General features: G+C 44.4%; 1 protein-coding gene across 2 annotated transcripts; it reads left to right on the top strand.

Moving 5' to 3' along the window:
• Window positions 1-283: 283 nt before the first annotated feature.
• slc37a2 (solute carrier family 37 member 2) lies at window positions 284-14791 on the top strand. Of its 2 annotated transcripts, none has more exons than XM_035434873.1 (18): window positions 284-1044; window positions 2519-2600; window positions 2869-2959; window positions 3325-3403; window positions 3951-4086; window positions 4681-4757; window positions 6071-6237; window positions 6593-6630; window positions 6741-6878; window positions 7067-7157; window positions 7515-7577; window positions 7690-7775; window positions 9127-9175; window positions 10032-10105; window positions 11031-11109; window positions 12239-12336; window positions 12546-12610; window positions 14702-14791. In XM_035434873.1, exons 1-18 carry the CDS (start codon window positions 986-988, stop codon window positions 14715-14717), a joined length of 1488 nt encoding a protein of 495 aa, XP_035290764.1. In that variant the 5' UTR covers window positions 284-985; the 3' UTR covers window positions 14718-14791. The 2 variants fall into 2 exon arrangements, with proteins under 2 accessions (XP_035290764.1, XP_035290765.1); XM_035434874.1 differs by lacking the exon at window positions 284-1044 and adding an exon at window positions 1917-1993.
• Window positions 14792-15276: the final 485 nt, after the last annotated feature.

The following is a 15276-nucleotide window of genomic DNA, read 5'->3' as shown; positions in this document are numbered from 1 at the left end:
ACAGAAGCGAATATGGGGTGAATCGTGTATGTACAAGTTAGTCAGTGCATTGTGATTGTGACTGGTTAGATAGTTTTTTAGACATTTAATAGTTTTTTTTTTTTACTACTGGGATTTCGTTTATACCCCTAAGGATATGGGATGCCCCCTCAAAACTATTGAGTTGCGAACCCCTGTTTCTCTAGCGCGAAAAAGTCTGGGGTCGGACGCCAGACGGTTCCACCGCCGGTTGATGCAGCAGTACTCAAAGAGTTAACTGCTCGGTCGGAGTCATGACATCATGTGGGACAATCACATGCTTCCCGGCTTTGAGTGGCAGCTGCACTGGAAAAAAAACACATGAACAGACCGAAGGCATTATGGATGTCTTTCGTGGAGAGTGAGACTAAGGAAAAAAGGGACAGTATATGACGTATTAAGATGAGGGACTTATTAATATGAACCGAATTCCTTCCCGAGCGAGCCGACTACCGGACAAGCATGAGGCGAGAAGTCCATGGAAAAGTGAAGCTGATCGCGCTTGAGGGCTTTTGCATGTTTTTGAATAGGTGGCTATAAGCTTGCTAGCTAGTTAGGAAATGGTACGCAAAACACCTTCTTTAAATATTTGACATTATTGATATAATGACTTTTTTGTCATATTCTTTGCTATAACGGAGTAGCCTATAACCCGCACACAGTGTCCTCGTGTTACCTTTTAACACTGGACGAATAAGATTTTTTGGGAAGAGTGACCGAAATCAATCATTTTAGCTGCAATTTGCATTTTATTATATGTATTTTGATTTTATTAATGCATTTTCTTGAAGACTGCTTAGATCACAAATAGAAGTTTTTGACCTGATGTATTTTTATCAAACCGAAGGACTGACTGGGAATCGACTGGAAACGGCAAGCTAGCCTTGAAACCCGTTGCTTGTCAGCGATGTTTGAGAGATAGGCTACTTAGTTTCATTTTACAGTAAGCTATTAGGCTATATTAACAATGAGATCTTCTTTGGCTCCGGGAATTAAATTTATCACCTCTTTTTCCAGGGACAGCTGGTAAGAAGCTTTGATTTTACTTTTTTAAACAGTACAACGAAATGCGCTTTGTTGATGTTTGGCTGCTGCAGTGTGGGAGGGAGAACGTATAGGCTACATTCTTTTGTTGTTCCATTTTTATCAGGGGAAATGCCGGTAAATCATTGGCCCGACTAAACGAACTTTGTAGATCAAGGAACTTGTTCTTCTTTAAACCTAGCTACGTACCAACAAGCATTGTTAGCAATGCGGTCAGAAAGTTACTTATTTGACTGGGCGAAATGTTACCCGAAGCTAAAGCGGCTTAACTATACTGCCCTACAAAGCCTGCAAACTACAAACTGCAGTAACAGAAAAATTGTTTTAACTGGCCAGCCAAATGGATTATAGGTATATAAGTGATATTGCACTAATTGTACATGTATTAATAAGGTAATTTTTATACCCCATTTGGCTGGCCAGTTAAAACACTTTAAAGCAATTTTTCTCAGTTTTACCCTTTGCGTAGTTAGGCTACTGCAGTTAGGCTTTGTAGGGCAGTATAACATCAGAAGATGAGTTGTAAACACAGGCATGGTTTCATTAGTAGCCTATTCAAAATAAGAACAAGTAGGTTAGAATATTGGTAAACCATTAGCTTACTGCCTGTAAGCTACGGATTTTTTTTACAACGGTCTCAAAGGTGAACTTCCTGCTGAGAAAACAGGTCACTGTTGAGCTGCTGCCTTTTTGTAAACCACACCGAAACCTGTGGCCGACAATAAGCCTGCGGGTCTGTGAGCGATTTTCTTTTCTCCTGGGGAAGTAACTGAACAATTAGTAATCAGAACAAATAGGCCTACTGATTGGCCAGACTGTCTTCACACTTGACTCCCAGGTAAAGGGAGGCTGAAAAACCAGATTTGAAATCTGGTCACAGACAGTGTGAACAGCACCCCGATTCCTTTTCATGGAAAAGTTTCAGTTAAAGGTATATCTTAATGAAGTGAGAGAGTTGAATGTGTCCCTTTCTTTGAATCAATGCTTGTGACACGTTTGGTGTGAGCGGGTGGATCGATGTATAAATTGTGTTTGTTGCAGCATGTCACACATGTTTCCTAAACCTTTCATGACACACAGTAACAGCGGAATTAATCTGTAGCCTTTGTCACAATACGTTCACGTTGTTCCAGAAAATTTCAAATTTAGCATGAAACCAACACATTCTAATGCATTGCATCCTTTTAGAATCTGCAGCTTTCCAAAGCATGACATTCACCGTGCAACTGTGCCTTGCTGTAGCAATGTCTTTTAAACGTGTCAGTGTGATTCAGGCTACTTGTTGCAGTAACATGCTTATTTACAGTCAGAAAGATTTTTTTCTAGCAAGCATTTTTGCTTTATAGCTATATTTTTGTGCTTGAAATGACATGGGATAATGTTAACGTGATGATGATTACGGTGGCAGGAAGTGTGGGCCTTTGGTGCTGTAAGAGTGGTTCTCTTCTGTCTTTAGGTATCGAGGCTTCATCCTTTTCCTTACCTTCCTCTTCTATACCGCCTATCATATGTCCCGCAAACCCATCAGCATTGTCAAGGTAGGCCGACATTTCTTTCTCATTAGTATCCCTGTAATTTTGTAATGGGAATGATATTTCTGGAGTGAGTCTTCTTCCGTCATGTTTTATGGCAGTACCTCCTCTTACTGTAGTATTTGAGCATAAACCTCTTTGTTGCAAATATAAATAATGAGAATTCCTGACTGGCTTAACTACTTATGGGTTAACCTTGGGGGGGATGGGGGTTGGTGTTTCTCTGTGGCACTACAACATGGGCATGTCCATTTTTTCCTCTTCGCTTTCCCAGAGCGAGCTTCATAGAAACTGTTCCACTGTGATACGGCCAGCCCACCTCAACGTGACCGACAATGACACTTGGTGTGACTGGGCCCCGTTTGGTGAGTTTTGTTCAACTGTTTTTCACTTTAGATCCAGCAGTCTGTCCAGATTCAGCAGTCAGGCCAAGCAACAATAACTGAATAAACTAAGTAGTGTTTAGCCCAAAGCAATTTGATTTAGCCGTACGCTGTGAATTTTTAATCGTTTCTCGGTAGCGATTATGGCGATGACATTGACCAAACTGGTTGATGAGCCCTGTTGGTATGTTTTGGATTGCCCTTTCTCCTGTATAAGGTCAGAATGTAGACACTGTTTTGAGCAGATGACCACTGACAGTCGGACTGAAGTGTATGAGTGGTGACTGTCTGGGTGTCTCGTGCCTCGAGTCATGTAGCAAATATCAAGGTGCTCCTTTGTTTCCCAGACCAGGACAACTACAAGACGCTGTATGGCGTCATGGATAACTCCTTCCTGGTGGCCTACGCCATCGGCATGTTTATCAGGTGGGGAATCGAGGTTCATTTCACCTGGGCTGTGCCTTTATTCTTTGCGCAAACTTTCTTTGGAGCCCTCTAAAGTGATCTCCTTGGTAGCTGAGTACTTATCTTGTTAAAATGGTTAGATTTTGACTTGTTTATCCAGAAAAGGTAAAGGTCTAATGCATGGTGTGTATAGATTGCATTCATTTATCAAAAGTGTCTTATAAGGTTCTTTAAAGGGAAATGTTTATTTTAAAAATTTTGCTGAAGGCACCAAAATCTCCTGAGTTAGACTTTGGTCTGTGTAAGAAATCTGTCTCTGATCCCGTGTCAACGGACATGCTAATTCAATCACAGCATGACGGCCAGTACACTACAGCCTAATTGATAGGTGTCACAAAACTGACTGCATCCTTCCTAGTATGTGCATTCAACACTCCTGATCAGTTTTTTAGGACTGAAAGTGTAATTGCCACGATTGTTGTTCACATGAAAAGACATATCACTGTACTAGTTGTCTTATTTGCCAAAGTGCTAAGATTTTGTGAACTTGGTGCATCTCTCCTGGCAGTGGGATATTCGGGGAGCGTTTGCCCCTCCGTTACTACCTCTCTTGTGGGATGCTCCTCAGCGGTTTGTTCACTGCCCTGTTTGGGCTGGGGTTCTACTGGGACATCCACTCCGTCTGGTACTACGGTTTCGTCCAGGTGAGGGAGCCGCGCCCACTGCCTTCCCCACCTGCACTGTGTTTTGGTCATGACATCGTCTTTCATGTGTTTAGGAGAAACTTCTATTCAGGAAAACTGGGCTCTGTTCAGGTTCTATTCTACAGCTGGGTTGATTACATTTCTACAGCTGGAAAGCTGTTGAGGCTCGCCTAGGGCAGTATTTTAAAGTGCGTTCATTAGTTCACCACTGTTGTGTGATATTGTGGCCATGAACTCGAGTCAGCCATTCGAGGGTGAAGCCGTTGACAGGAACATTTTCTCAAACTCAAATGGAACCATCAGTGTTTAGGTCCATGTGCAATATAAACTGTCATGCCCTAGGGAAATTCAGCAGGGTAAACCAGAAAAGGCAAACAAAGCAAAACCGCCGTGTGGCCGTTTGAGCAGTTGGGAGGTATCACATGGCTGAGGTGTCACATGACGGAGGTGTGTCATGTTGCTGTGTGAGGTTTATGTTGGTAGAGCCGTGTCTTAAAATCTGCTTGAGTCCATGTCGGTATGCATGCGGCGTGTGTGTGCTTGTGCATGCAGTGTTCCCACGGTGTGACGATTCCCCTTTCTTTTTCTCCCTAGGCGATGAACGGGCTTGTTCAGACCACGGGCTGGCCGTCGGTGGTGACGTGCGTCGGGAACTGGTTCGGGAAGGGGAAGTGAGTACCAGAGGCAGAAGCACAGGCTCATCAGCTGTGCCACTCACGTGGGACCAGGAATGCTGACTGCACAGTTTCACTGGCCGTATTTTACCCAGACTGCACAGCTCTACTGCCTGCATTTTACCCAGACTGCACAGCTCCACTGCCTGCATTTTACCCAGACTGCACAGCTCTACTGCCTGCATTTTACCCAGACTGCACAGCTCTACCTCCTGCATTTTACCCAGACTGCACAGCTCCACTGCCTGCATTTTACCCAGACTGCACAGCTCTACCGCCTGCATTTTACCCAGACTGCACAGCTCTACTGCCTGCATTTTACCCAGACTGCACAGCTCCACTGCCTGCATTTTACCCAGACTGCACAGCTCCACTGCCTGCATTTTACCCAGACTGCACTGCTCCACTGCCTGCATTTTACCCAGACTGCACAGCTCCACAACCTGCATTTTACCCAGACTGCACAGTTCCTCTTTCCGGATATAAATAAAGCCATGAGAACAGGCCATTCAGCTAACTAAGGCTTGTCATTAAGTCACAGGGGTGAACCGCACCCAGGTTTACCCCTGTGACTTCAAATTTGCTGAGGCTGGAACACAAAATGCATAAATCGATCTGATAAAATCCAGACCCTCAAGCTCTTTGCATCTTGCATCAGTAGACAGTGTGCATGTATATGGACTGGGGACAGAGAGAACAGTTTATATAAAGAGTATCATTTTATTGTCTTCACGACTGGAATTTAATGGAAATGGAAAAACATCATGATTTGGTGTTATATTTGGAAAACATTTAAAACACTGCAATTTCGTATTTTAAGATCGTCATGTATATGGAAAGGGCACCTGTCTCGGGTCTGAAGCCACAGAAAAGCCTCTCCGTGCACACTACATAATGTCAGCGCTTATCAAATGTTATATTGCTCTCTAGTTTGCATCTCTTTTGTAATACTTTCCGTGCGCACACTGAAGCCATAAAACTTACAACTAGGGTTGTGCGTTATGCCATTATACAGGCTGTAATAATTGCTCTAGTGAGCGCCTTTGGAGTTGCTTCTGGATGTTTTTGATGGGTTTTTTTTTCTTCTTTTTGGTAAATCCTGTTTTTTAGAAACGTTATTTACCGTTTTGTAGCAATGTAGACTCCTGTAATGGTGACACTCTACAAGATTTCTCTTTAGAAAGCCATTCTGCTGTGTGACCTGGAGTGTGCTTCTGTCAGTTTTTGAAAGTCATGTGCCATTTACTAGGCCCCGCCCTGACTGTGCGTTCCTCCCTCTCTCCCTCTCTTCCTCTGTCGCCCTGCCCCAGGCGCGGGCTGATCATGGGGGTGTGGAACTCTCACACCTCCGTGGGGAACATCCTGGGCTCCCTGATCGCGGGGGTGTTCGTGTCCTCGGCGTGGGGCATGTCCTTCATCGTGCCCGGGATCGTCATCGCCTGCATGGGGGTCCTCTGCTTCTTCTTCCTGGTGGAAAGTGAGTGAATCGCCCGCCGTGATTCTGTAGCTCGTCTCCGTGCGCGATCACATACCACAAAGGATCGCATACCGCAATAGATCATACCGCATCTGGGTGTGTTGTTAAGTGTTCTTAAGTGGACCATGTTCTTTCATCGGGACCATACATGTGTATTTGGCATATGGTCACATACCAAGGTTTAATTCTACATGCAGAATCATCTACCTCCCAGGCTAATATTTATATGCCATCTTTACAGACCATAATTATCTTGTCAGTTACAGGGGTAAAATGATTCACAATAGCATATATGTAGCCATTCAAGTGACTGCTAGTAACCTGTGGCTTTTTTGTCTTCATGTTTGTTTTGTAGAGCCTGAAGATGTGAACTGCAGTCTGCCCCAGCACCATGTAAGTGTGCTGGTCCAGATGGCCAGTGAATCAGTCCACTGAATGAGATGAGTGGCCTCTAAGCTTTGATTAGATTCTGATTTTTGGTCACATGGGTTTATCTTCTCTAGGAGGGTGACGAGGAGGAGCCCCTCCTTCGGAACTCGTCCAGCGCGGAGGAGATCTTCAGCAGCCCTGGGTCCTCGACCCCACAACCTGCTGGGGAGCAGCCAGAGGCGATTAGCTTTACTGGGGCCCTCCGAATTCCGGTGAGCACACCTCAGTCTTCACCTCAATATCACAGGTTTTTTTCCACTAGTGCTAAAACACTGGTTTGGGTAGTGTCTCACCCCATGGTGGGATATCAAAGCTTACTTGTGCCCTTGTGTCAGCTGTAGTGACAGCTCTGCAGGGAAGAGTCTGATTGGCTGATGCTGATGTTGTGATGTCATTTCAGGGTGTTTTGGAGTTCTCCTTTTGTTTACTCTTTGCCAAGCTGGTGAGCTACACATTCCTGTACTGGCTGCCTCTGTATATCGCTAATGTTGGTGAGTATTCGCTTTCACTAAGGTTTTGTCCTCAAACAGCACCTACAGAATGGCCATTGTCAGAAGAGCTGTCATTAGTCTACCTTTGAGATGATTTTCATGACATACCTCTTGAAAACAACTTTCAGGAATTTCAGGAAAATCTAAAGGCTTATGAAAATTTACCTGAGTTTTCATCCTGCATCAGGTCAATATTGAAACCAGTAAATTCAGAACAATGCTTTGCAGTCAGAAGCTGAGAGGCAGAAACATACTGTAAGGGTTGATAGTTTGATGGTTTGTGCAGGTTCACATTGCTTACGTGCCCGCTGATCTCATTTGACTCCTGTCTCTCTCTCCATTCTCTTTTTTCCTCAGCCCACTTCGAATCGAAGGCGGCCGGTGACATGTCGACGCTGTTTGACGTCGGAGGCATTGTGGGTAAGCCGGGAGAAAGAGGAGGGAGGGGCTGCGGGTGGTATTAGTTACAGCGTCACCGTCGCGTAGGCTAGCATGTCGATTCGTCGGTTGGCTGATTACGGTATTCCCGCAGGTGGCATCATGGCTGGAGTGGTGTCGGACTACACCGGCGGCAGAGCCACCACCTGCTTCGTCATGCTGACCGTGGCTGCACCCATGGTGAGTTCGCCCCCTACAGGATGGCCGCCGCTTCTGCAGGTGGAATCATTTAAACTGCCACTGGGATCCCCAGCCACCTCTTTGTAGTGCACACACAACTGATACCACTTTAAAAACAGGCTCAGTTAAAACACTGTGCTTTGAGTCTAGGCCTTTTGTCTGTAGGTTTTTTGGTTATTTCGATGAAAGAAAGTGGAGAAACAGAAGGGATTACGATCCATATCTGAGGCGGTGAAGCTGCATCAGGGAGCGCAAAGCCCTGCGGGGCTTGGAGCCCACGACCGCGCGTTGAACTTCCTGTTTTGCATAGTGTGATTCTGGCTCGCACCGCGCGGGCGCATTTTCATGACACGGTGCTAGCGCTTTTGGCGGCGGTGTGACAATCCGCCGCCTGAGCCCTCCGCCAAGTTAGCACATGGGCCAGAAGTGGGATCCAAACAGAGACATCCACACTCACCTTCAGTGGTCACTGGAATGCCAGCACTCATGAAAGAGTGCGGCACAGTCAACTCGCATATGAATCCACCCCTGCGACTTGAGTCCCTACTGTGGCATTTTATTTACTGTGATTCTATCCCAAAACAATGCATAAGGTGACTGGACTGTCTGCTCTCCTTTACAAAAAATAGAATAATGCGAGAATCACATCTTATGTTTTTTCTCCTTTTATTACAGTAGTCAATTGCAGCGTAAAGAGGATTCTAGTTGTCTTTTAAAACTGTTCAGAGCTTGCCTTTCTGATTTCTAATGGTAGGGAGTTCAACAGTTTTGGCGCATAAAAATAAAGAGCTGCTTCTCCGCTAGTTTGTGTTTTACTTTCGATATAGTGAGTAAGCAGGCCATAGCAGAGCTTTGCTCTGAACACATTCAGACTGGCAGTCTCTGATGTATGCAGGTGCTAAACCAGTAAGAGCTTTAAAAACCAGTCAGAGAGTCTTAAAATCAATTCAGAAGGAAACAGGGAGCCGGTGTAATGTTCTGAGATGATGAGACAACCAGATGTTGACACGGAACTGCTGCAGTGTTCTCTTTGTTTTAAAGGATAGGGAGCTTTTCCTGATGCCAACATCTCAGACAGATGGGGGTATGAGGGACCATTAGTTGTGCATTAGTTGTTTTCATTCGTTCTTCTTGTTATCATTGCCAGAGGCAATGGTTGTGGTGTAATCAGTGAGCATATGTATAATGTCAACTTTGCAGCTCAGAGAAGGAAAAGGGATCTCAAGTTTTTTTTATTTTAAGGTTGCAGTAGAAGGAGATAGATATGGAAGGTTATGTTAGGCTGTGTGCCAATGCTGCTGCTAAACCTCCTGTATGAACTGCTGCTAATTTCAGTCCATCTCTGTTTTAGCTGTTCCTGTACAATCATGTGGGGGAGAACGGCCTGGGCACCACCATCGGTGAGATGAGCCCCTCTCCTCTACCTCCTCCTCCTTACCGAAAACAGTTTGGATCACAAAGGCACTTCATGATGACCAAACTCATGTTACAGCAAGATTTGTTCATATTTGCGACTAGCTTGTGTTTTGGTTGTATTTTTCTGGCATATGTTCACCAAGGAAAAGGGTAAATCTGGAGAGTCCTTTATATTCAATAATGTTATTATTATTACAGTGTTTTGAGGCATGAAGCTTGTAGCCTTGATAGCATTTGAAATGAAACGCAATGACAGACCACATAAAATGCAAACTTTGGTGTGTTTGGCTTTGACCTCTGCATACCTCTTAGCAGGGTCTTGTGTCCGACTTCATTTAGCTTTCAATGCAGACAAAGCTGTATGTTTTCCATCACGAGTACTGAAACGGTGTGCAGCACACACATCTTCAAACGGCCACATTCTCTGCTTTTCTACCCCTATTTTGGCCCAGGTCTGAGCACCCGTATCAAATATGGGCCATTGTTTCTCTGAGCTTCCCCAAGTGGGCGTACTCAAAATCATAACGGAGCACGGGCATTTCCATCGTATTTACATGGTTCCAAAGCACTTTAAATGTCCTCAGCCCAAGACTTTGATGCCTTCACGAGCTGTTCCTATATACCGCAGTAGGTCAGAACATTGTTTGGCACCGTTGCCTCTGTTCTGACAGCGTATGATAGTGTGAACTTTGGTCGCATTTGCATGTCGTGGCTGTGTTTTCGCGGTCTTAATATATTCACAGGAACCGAGAGTCAACAGACTCATAAACTCCGTTCCTCTCATCTGTGGTGTTGCTCGGTGTTTCTGTGGAATAACCCAATTTTGATTTTTTTGGCCAGGTATGCTACTCTTGTGTGGAGCTCTGGTCAACGGCCCCTATGCCCTGATCACTACCGCCGTCTCCGCTGACCTGGTAATCTTTTATTGACTTTTCTCATTAGTGTATTTATTAGCAGACCCCCCCCCCCCCCGCCTAGTGAAACATACTTAGCAGGTAACGTTACGACATTTCCTTTGGAATGGCCGTTTTGTCCGGGCGTGCACTCCCGTCCTCCGAGGCGCGCAAAGTCAGCCGCCGCTTCCCGCCGCACCGCGGTTCTGCGGGTCGCACGTCACGTGCGGCTCGACAGGCGAACTCGCAGGGCGCTCGACCGACCAGCAGGGGGCTTTTGTGAGCGATGAGCCGCTGTCATTCGGGCCAACTGAGTCTCCCGTCAATGGGAGACATTACGTTACATTATTACATTGCAGGCATTTAGCAGACGCTCTTATCCAGAGCGACGTACAACAAGTGCATCAGTTCAAAGTGCAGACGCTCGAGCCGAAAGCGGGCGTCGCCCTGCGGGGCTGTTGGCTACAGTCACAGGCCCTGGGGCCCATCAGGTCTGCATTTTACAAACCAGACCAGTATAGTTTACAGATGGATGTTTACTGGCACACTTTAAATCCAGTATTTGGATATTACCTGACACAAGTCTACTTGTATTTATTCAGTTATACAGTTGAATATTTCCTGGCACTACTTTGTTCAATATATCATTTATTTATACAGAAGGATGGTGACAGGTTATGCACAATGGCCTTCTCAGGCGTTCGTCAACACTCTTCCCCCACCCCTCTGCCCTGCTGCTCCTGGCATGCTCACAGCATGCTCCTCTCTCATTGACCAGGAAGGGAGATTGAAAAGTCAATAGGGGAGATAAGCCTGAACTCCGAAGGGCTTAGGCCCACACTGAGCCTCTTTCCTTTTAAACCAGACTCCGCTGTTTCTGTTACAAAACCCAGTTATTTGAATTAGATTGCAAGCTGCTTCTCAGTGCGGAATTTCCACCTTTCAGGGAACTCACGAGAGCCTCCAAGGGAACTCCAAGGCGTTGTCAACGGTAACCGCCATTATTGATGGGACTGGGTCAATAGGTAAGTGGTGAAGGTCTGGTTTGAGGGGCGGGGAGGTATTTTTTTCCTGGGGGCTTTTTTTTTCAGATTTGTGAAACACTTCACAGTTCACCCCTTAAGTCCCCTTAAGAGACAAAGCGCTGTTCTGTGGAAATATAAATGTATTTGGTTGGACAAAATTTTGAGTTTGTGTAAATCCATCTTGTAAGTGACATTGGAGATGCTCTAAGTAACTTGCTAAGTAAGCTTTTCATTCTGGAAAAGTTATCTGACCCAGAACATTCCATCCTGCAATGTTGAAAGGTTGTGAACTTCGTGAACTTGCTTTATTGCTTGCTCCTTACAATCCAGGTATTTTACATTTTATTTTTGTTTAACGTTTTGCAGTCTGTTGGACTGTTTCTATACTGTTGTTAATGAGCGATTTCTGACTTGTCTCCTTGCAATACGTTGACAGAAGGTTCAGCATATTTATGAAATAAGGACATTGATGATTGAAAGAAAGTGTGTATATTTTGCACAAAGGGAAGTCAGCCATTCAGTAATAAACTACATTTACAAGATTAGAGTGGTTGATATTAGATATTTTGAGACAGACTTTGAGCTGGAGGTTCAAAGGCTGTGTTGAATTACACTACTGATAAAGGGACTCCTTATCTGCTACCATAACTGTAAGGGAAGTAGTTTGACTAAAAAAGCTTAAAGAAAAGCCTGCTTCAGGCGGTCAGATACTCTCTCACATAAGTGGAGAGGAGGTTTAAATTTTTTTTTAATCTTTGACGTGCAAACATGAACATTGGTTTGAATACACTGGCTCATACATTATGTGTTATTGAGCATTCCAAACCACATACTGTAGCCCCAGAGCCTGACCAGTCTCTTCCTGTGCATAGCATACTAGCCAGCTTTGCTAGCAAATGAAATGGGGAATACGTATGTATCTGTACATTTGAGGTATCTGATTGGAAAACGACTCCCAGAATCATGTCAATAGTTTTTTTTTTGCTCTTTGACAGTGTTCCTGATTATAAAGTACTCAGATGCAATCATACTTTTTCTCAAGAATTTTTAGCAGTGTATTTTTTTTTTCATGCAATGTCTAAATCGCTGCCTCTTTCTTAAACCGTGCTGTTTTTTGAATTTCCACTAGGTGCTGCTCTTGGTCCTCTGCTGGCTGGCTTGATTTCTCCAACCGGCTGGAATAATGTCTTTTATATGCTTATCACAGCAGACATACTGGCCTGTTTGGTAAGTTGAGATAAACATTGCTTAAATGTTTATACCCACCTCAATAACAATTACATTTTTATTGGATCCTTATGTTCTGATGCGCTGCTCTTGTAATGGAGTTGAGTGTTGTTTGATTCGTTAGTGATGGCTGAATTTTTTTTTTTTTTGCCTCTCCCTCTCTCACTCTTTCTCTTGCTCTGTCTCCCTCTGTTCCACACCATATCCAGCTGCTGTCCAGACTGGTGTTCAAGGAGGTGAGGGGCTGGTGCTGCCGGGGTGGAAGACACAGAGGGTGAGCATTTATTTCTAAAAACACTCAACCCTACTTCCCTCTGCTGGCCAAGGAATGAATTGCAGCAGTTACACTTTGCATTTGGGTTCAATATCAACCTTTGACCTTTCATATTGATTCTACTGATTCTATACTGATCTCTTGATCAAATGAGGCTGTAACCTCTTCAGGATCATTTTAACACAGGCTTGACTCAATGCCATTTGCTTTGTGACAAATGGAACGTTTGGACTGGATTGAAGTATACAACCTGGATTGACTTGATTGAGATTTGACGATTGGACATAAAAAGCAGATCCATAAGTATATTAAAACAGACAAATGGCAAACAAAAACATAGTCAACATACCCTTTAGCTAGAACCTGTGTGATCAGAATTGAGAATTTATTAAAGAGGTACAGCACATGGCTACTCCTCTCCATGAATCTTCCTGTGAACCAGTTTTCACTGCACAGAGTCACAGGAGAACCAAATCCACTAATCCTCAAGACTCATCGTGCAAGATGTGGTTGAAAAAGTCAGCTAGCACCTTTAAGTGTACAATCAATGTACAGATGTGATTCTGAAGAAGCGGCCGTGCGTTTAATCAGAAAAACTCTAACATGACGGTGTCCTGGTGGCTGTTTCCACGTGGACTGCACACGAGGCATCTAAAAGACTATGCTATTGTGCATAAATATGCTATTAGAGCACAATTTAGTTCATCCAGTGGCTAAACATTTCGATGAGGTCCATATGAGTTAAGCCTTTTTATTAAGATCAGAGGGAATTCGACTGGTGTAGAAATTCAAGGGAAGGGATGGTTTCTGTAATTAACGAGGAATACGGGCCAAAATGTGCAGATTATAGTCCCTTTGTTAGCTTAATATATTCACATCTCATTCCCCATAATTCTTTCCTTATCTGCCTTCTTTCTGATCGTTTACATGGCAGCATGTTCAAAATGATTGATTGGCAGCACACACACAGATTCAGTTTATATGCAGCCCTCTTTGGATTCAGTCAATGTTCCAAGGCCATTTTGTGCTGAAATGCATTGCCATTTAGTGTCCGTATGTTTTAATAGATCTGGGATGTATCTAACATAGGCTTTTAAACATCATTTAAATTTCCCTCTGTCTGCATTGAATATCAGTTTATCTGAGAAATGAAATACCTCCCTAGTAACTGATTACTGAGTGCACGAATAAGGGTCTTAGCAGCCTTGTTCAGCCTTTAATTAATTGTATTGAATTGGTTCAGCAATTTCCAGTCCCCTAAGTCTGATTTGAGGCAGAGTAAATCAGAAGTAAGTGTCATATGCAGTTCCCTTTATTGTGCTTAAATAGAGGGGGCTGGGTGACTCTCTGTCATGGCCTTCCCTTTTTAGAAGCACTGATTAGGTTGGCTGGTGGTAATTGGGACCCCTGTGCATTGCAGCAAGGGCTCTAATGAAGGGTAAAAATACTGGCCCCTGTTATAAATAAAAAAAAGCTTGTGCCTATCTGTTCAGGAGCTTTCAGGTTTTCCTTTTCATGCTTTCCAGAATTCCCAAATTATAGATTTTTTTGAGGCGTTTATCAAAATTTGCAGAGGCTATTCTGCGTGGAAATCGCAATCTGGCATTAATGCTTATTAGCGGCCTGTCTTTCATCCACTTCCCCTTGGATGTGCAGGCTCCACGCATGTTTTTCAGTGAGAGGGTTAGTTGCTTGTAAACATTTGAATTTTTAGAGGAATTCTAACTGCGAGGTGCTATGAGATACCATTTTGCATTGTTTCATAGTTACAGTAACGGAGGAAATTAGTCTTTGTGTGTGTTTGTTTGCATGGGTGCATGCTTGCATACATGCTGGCATGCTTCTGTTTGTGTGTGTGTTTGTGTGTGCGCGGGTGTGTGCATACATACAGGCGTGCTTGTTTGTGTGTGTGTGCACATGCGTGCATGCATGCGCACGTGTGTGTGTGTGTATTTGTATGCACGAATACATGCAGGTGTGTGTGTGTGTGTTATCCTGACGTAAATCCAGCCCCCTGTTTCTCTGTCTGTGAAGTGGTCACGTTTCCCTTGAGGCTGCATAAACCTGACTGGGTCATCCTTTTCCTTACAGATTCAAAGAAATCTGAAGTCCCTAACAGACCCCGAAGACTGCGTCCCTGTGTGCAGAGAACCAGCGTAATCGTATGGGGGAGGGAGGGGGGGTGGGAGGGAGGGGGGGTGGGGGGGAGGGCCCAGACACCGATGTTCTGCGGTGAATGGGCAGGAAAGAGAAAAGCGAATAACAATAGTCCGACTTTCATCCTTGGCGTCGGCCGAGGCGCGAGAACAAAACATCAATGATGCGGCGCGGAGACGGACGCAGATTAAAGGAGCGCTGAAGGACCACGGGGCCAGAGCCGGGGGGGTCCCCCGGCAACCTCAGCACACCCGCTAATTACCGTGTACTGTTTTATTTAATTATTTTAGTTTACTGACTAATGCCTTTCTTTGTCATCTCCCGTTTGTACCTCTTTTATCATTAAAATTGCTCTCGGCTCTCAGGCCTATTTCGTTGGCATTCATATGTGGCCCCTCGTCTCCACGGTTACCTGATTGTTACCCAGATGTTCCTGTTGTTGTTGACGATGTTTTTTTTAACACTTTTTTTCTGTTCTGTTTTCATGACGGTTTGCGATGCGATGAATG

The sequence above is a fragment of the Anguilla anguilla genome, chromosome 9 (genome assembly GCF_013347855.1).
Source record: "Anguilla anguilla isolate fAngAng1 chromosome 9, fAngAng1.pri, whole genome shotgun sequence".
Lineage (NCBI taxonomy): Eukaryota > Metazoa > Chordata > Actinopteri > Anguilliformes > Anguillidae > Anguilla > Anguilla anguilla.
The sequence above is the reverse complement of the archived record's forward strand: the minus strand, read 5'-3'. Positions and strand labels throughout refer to the sequence as shown.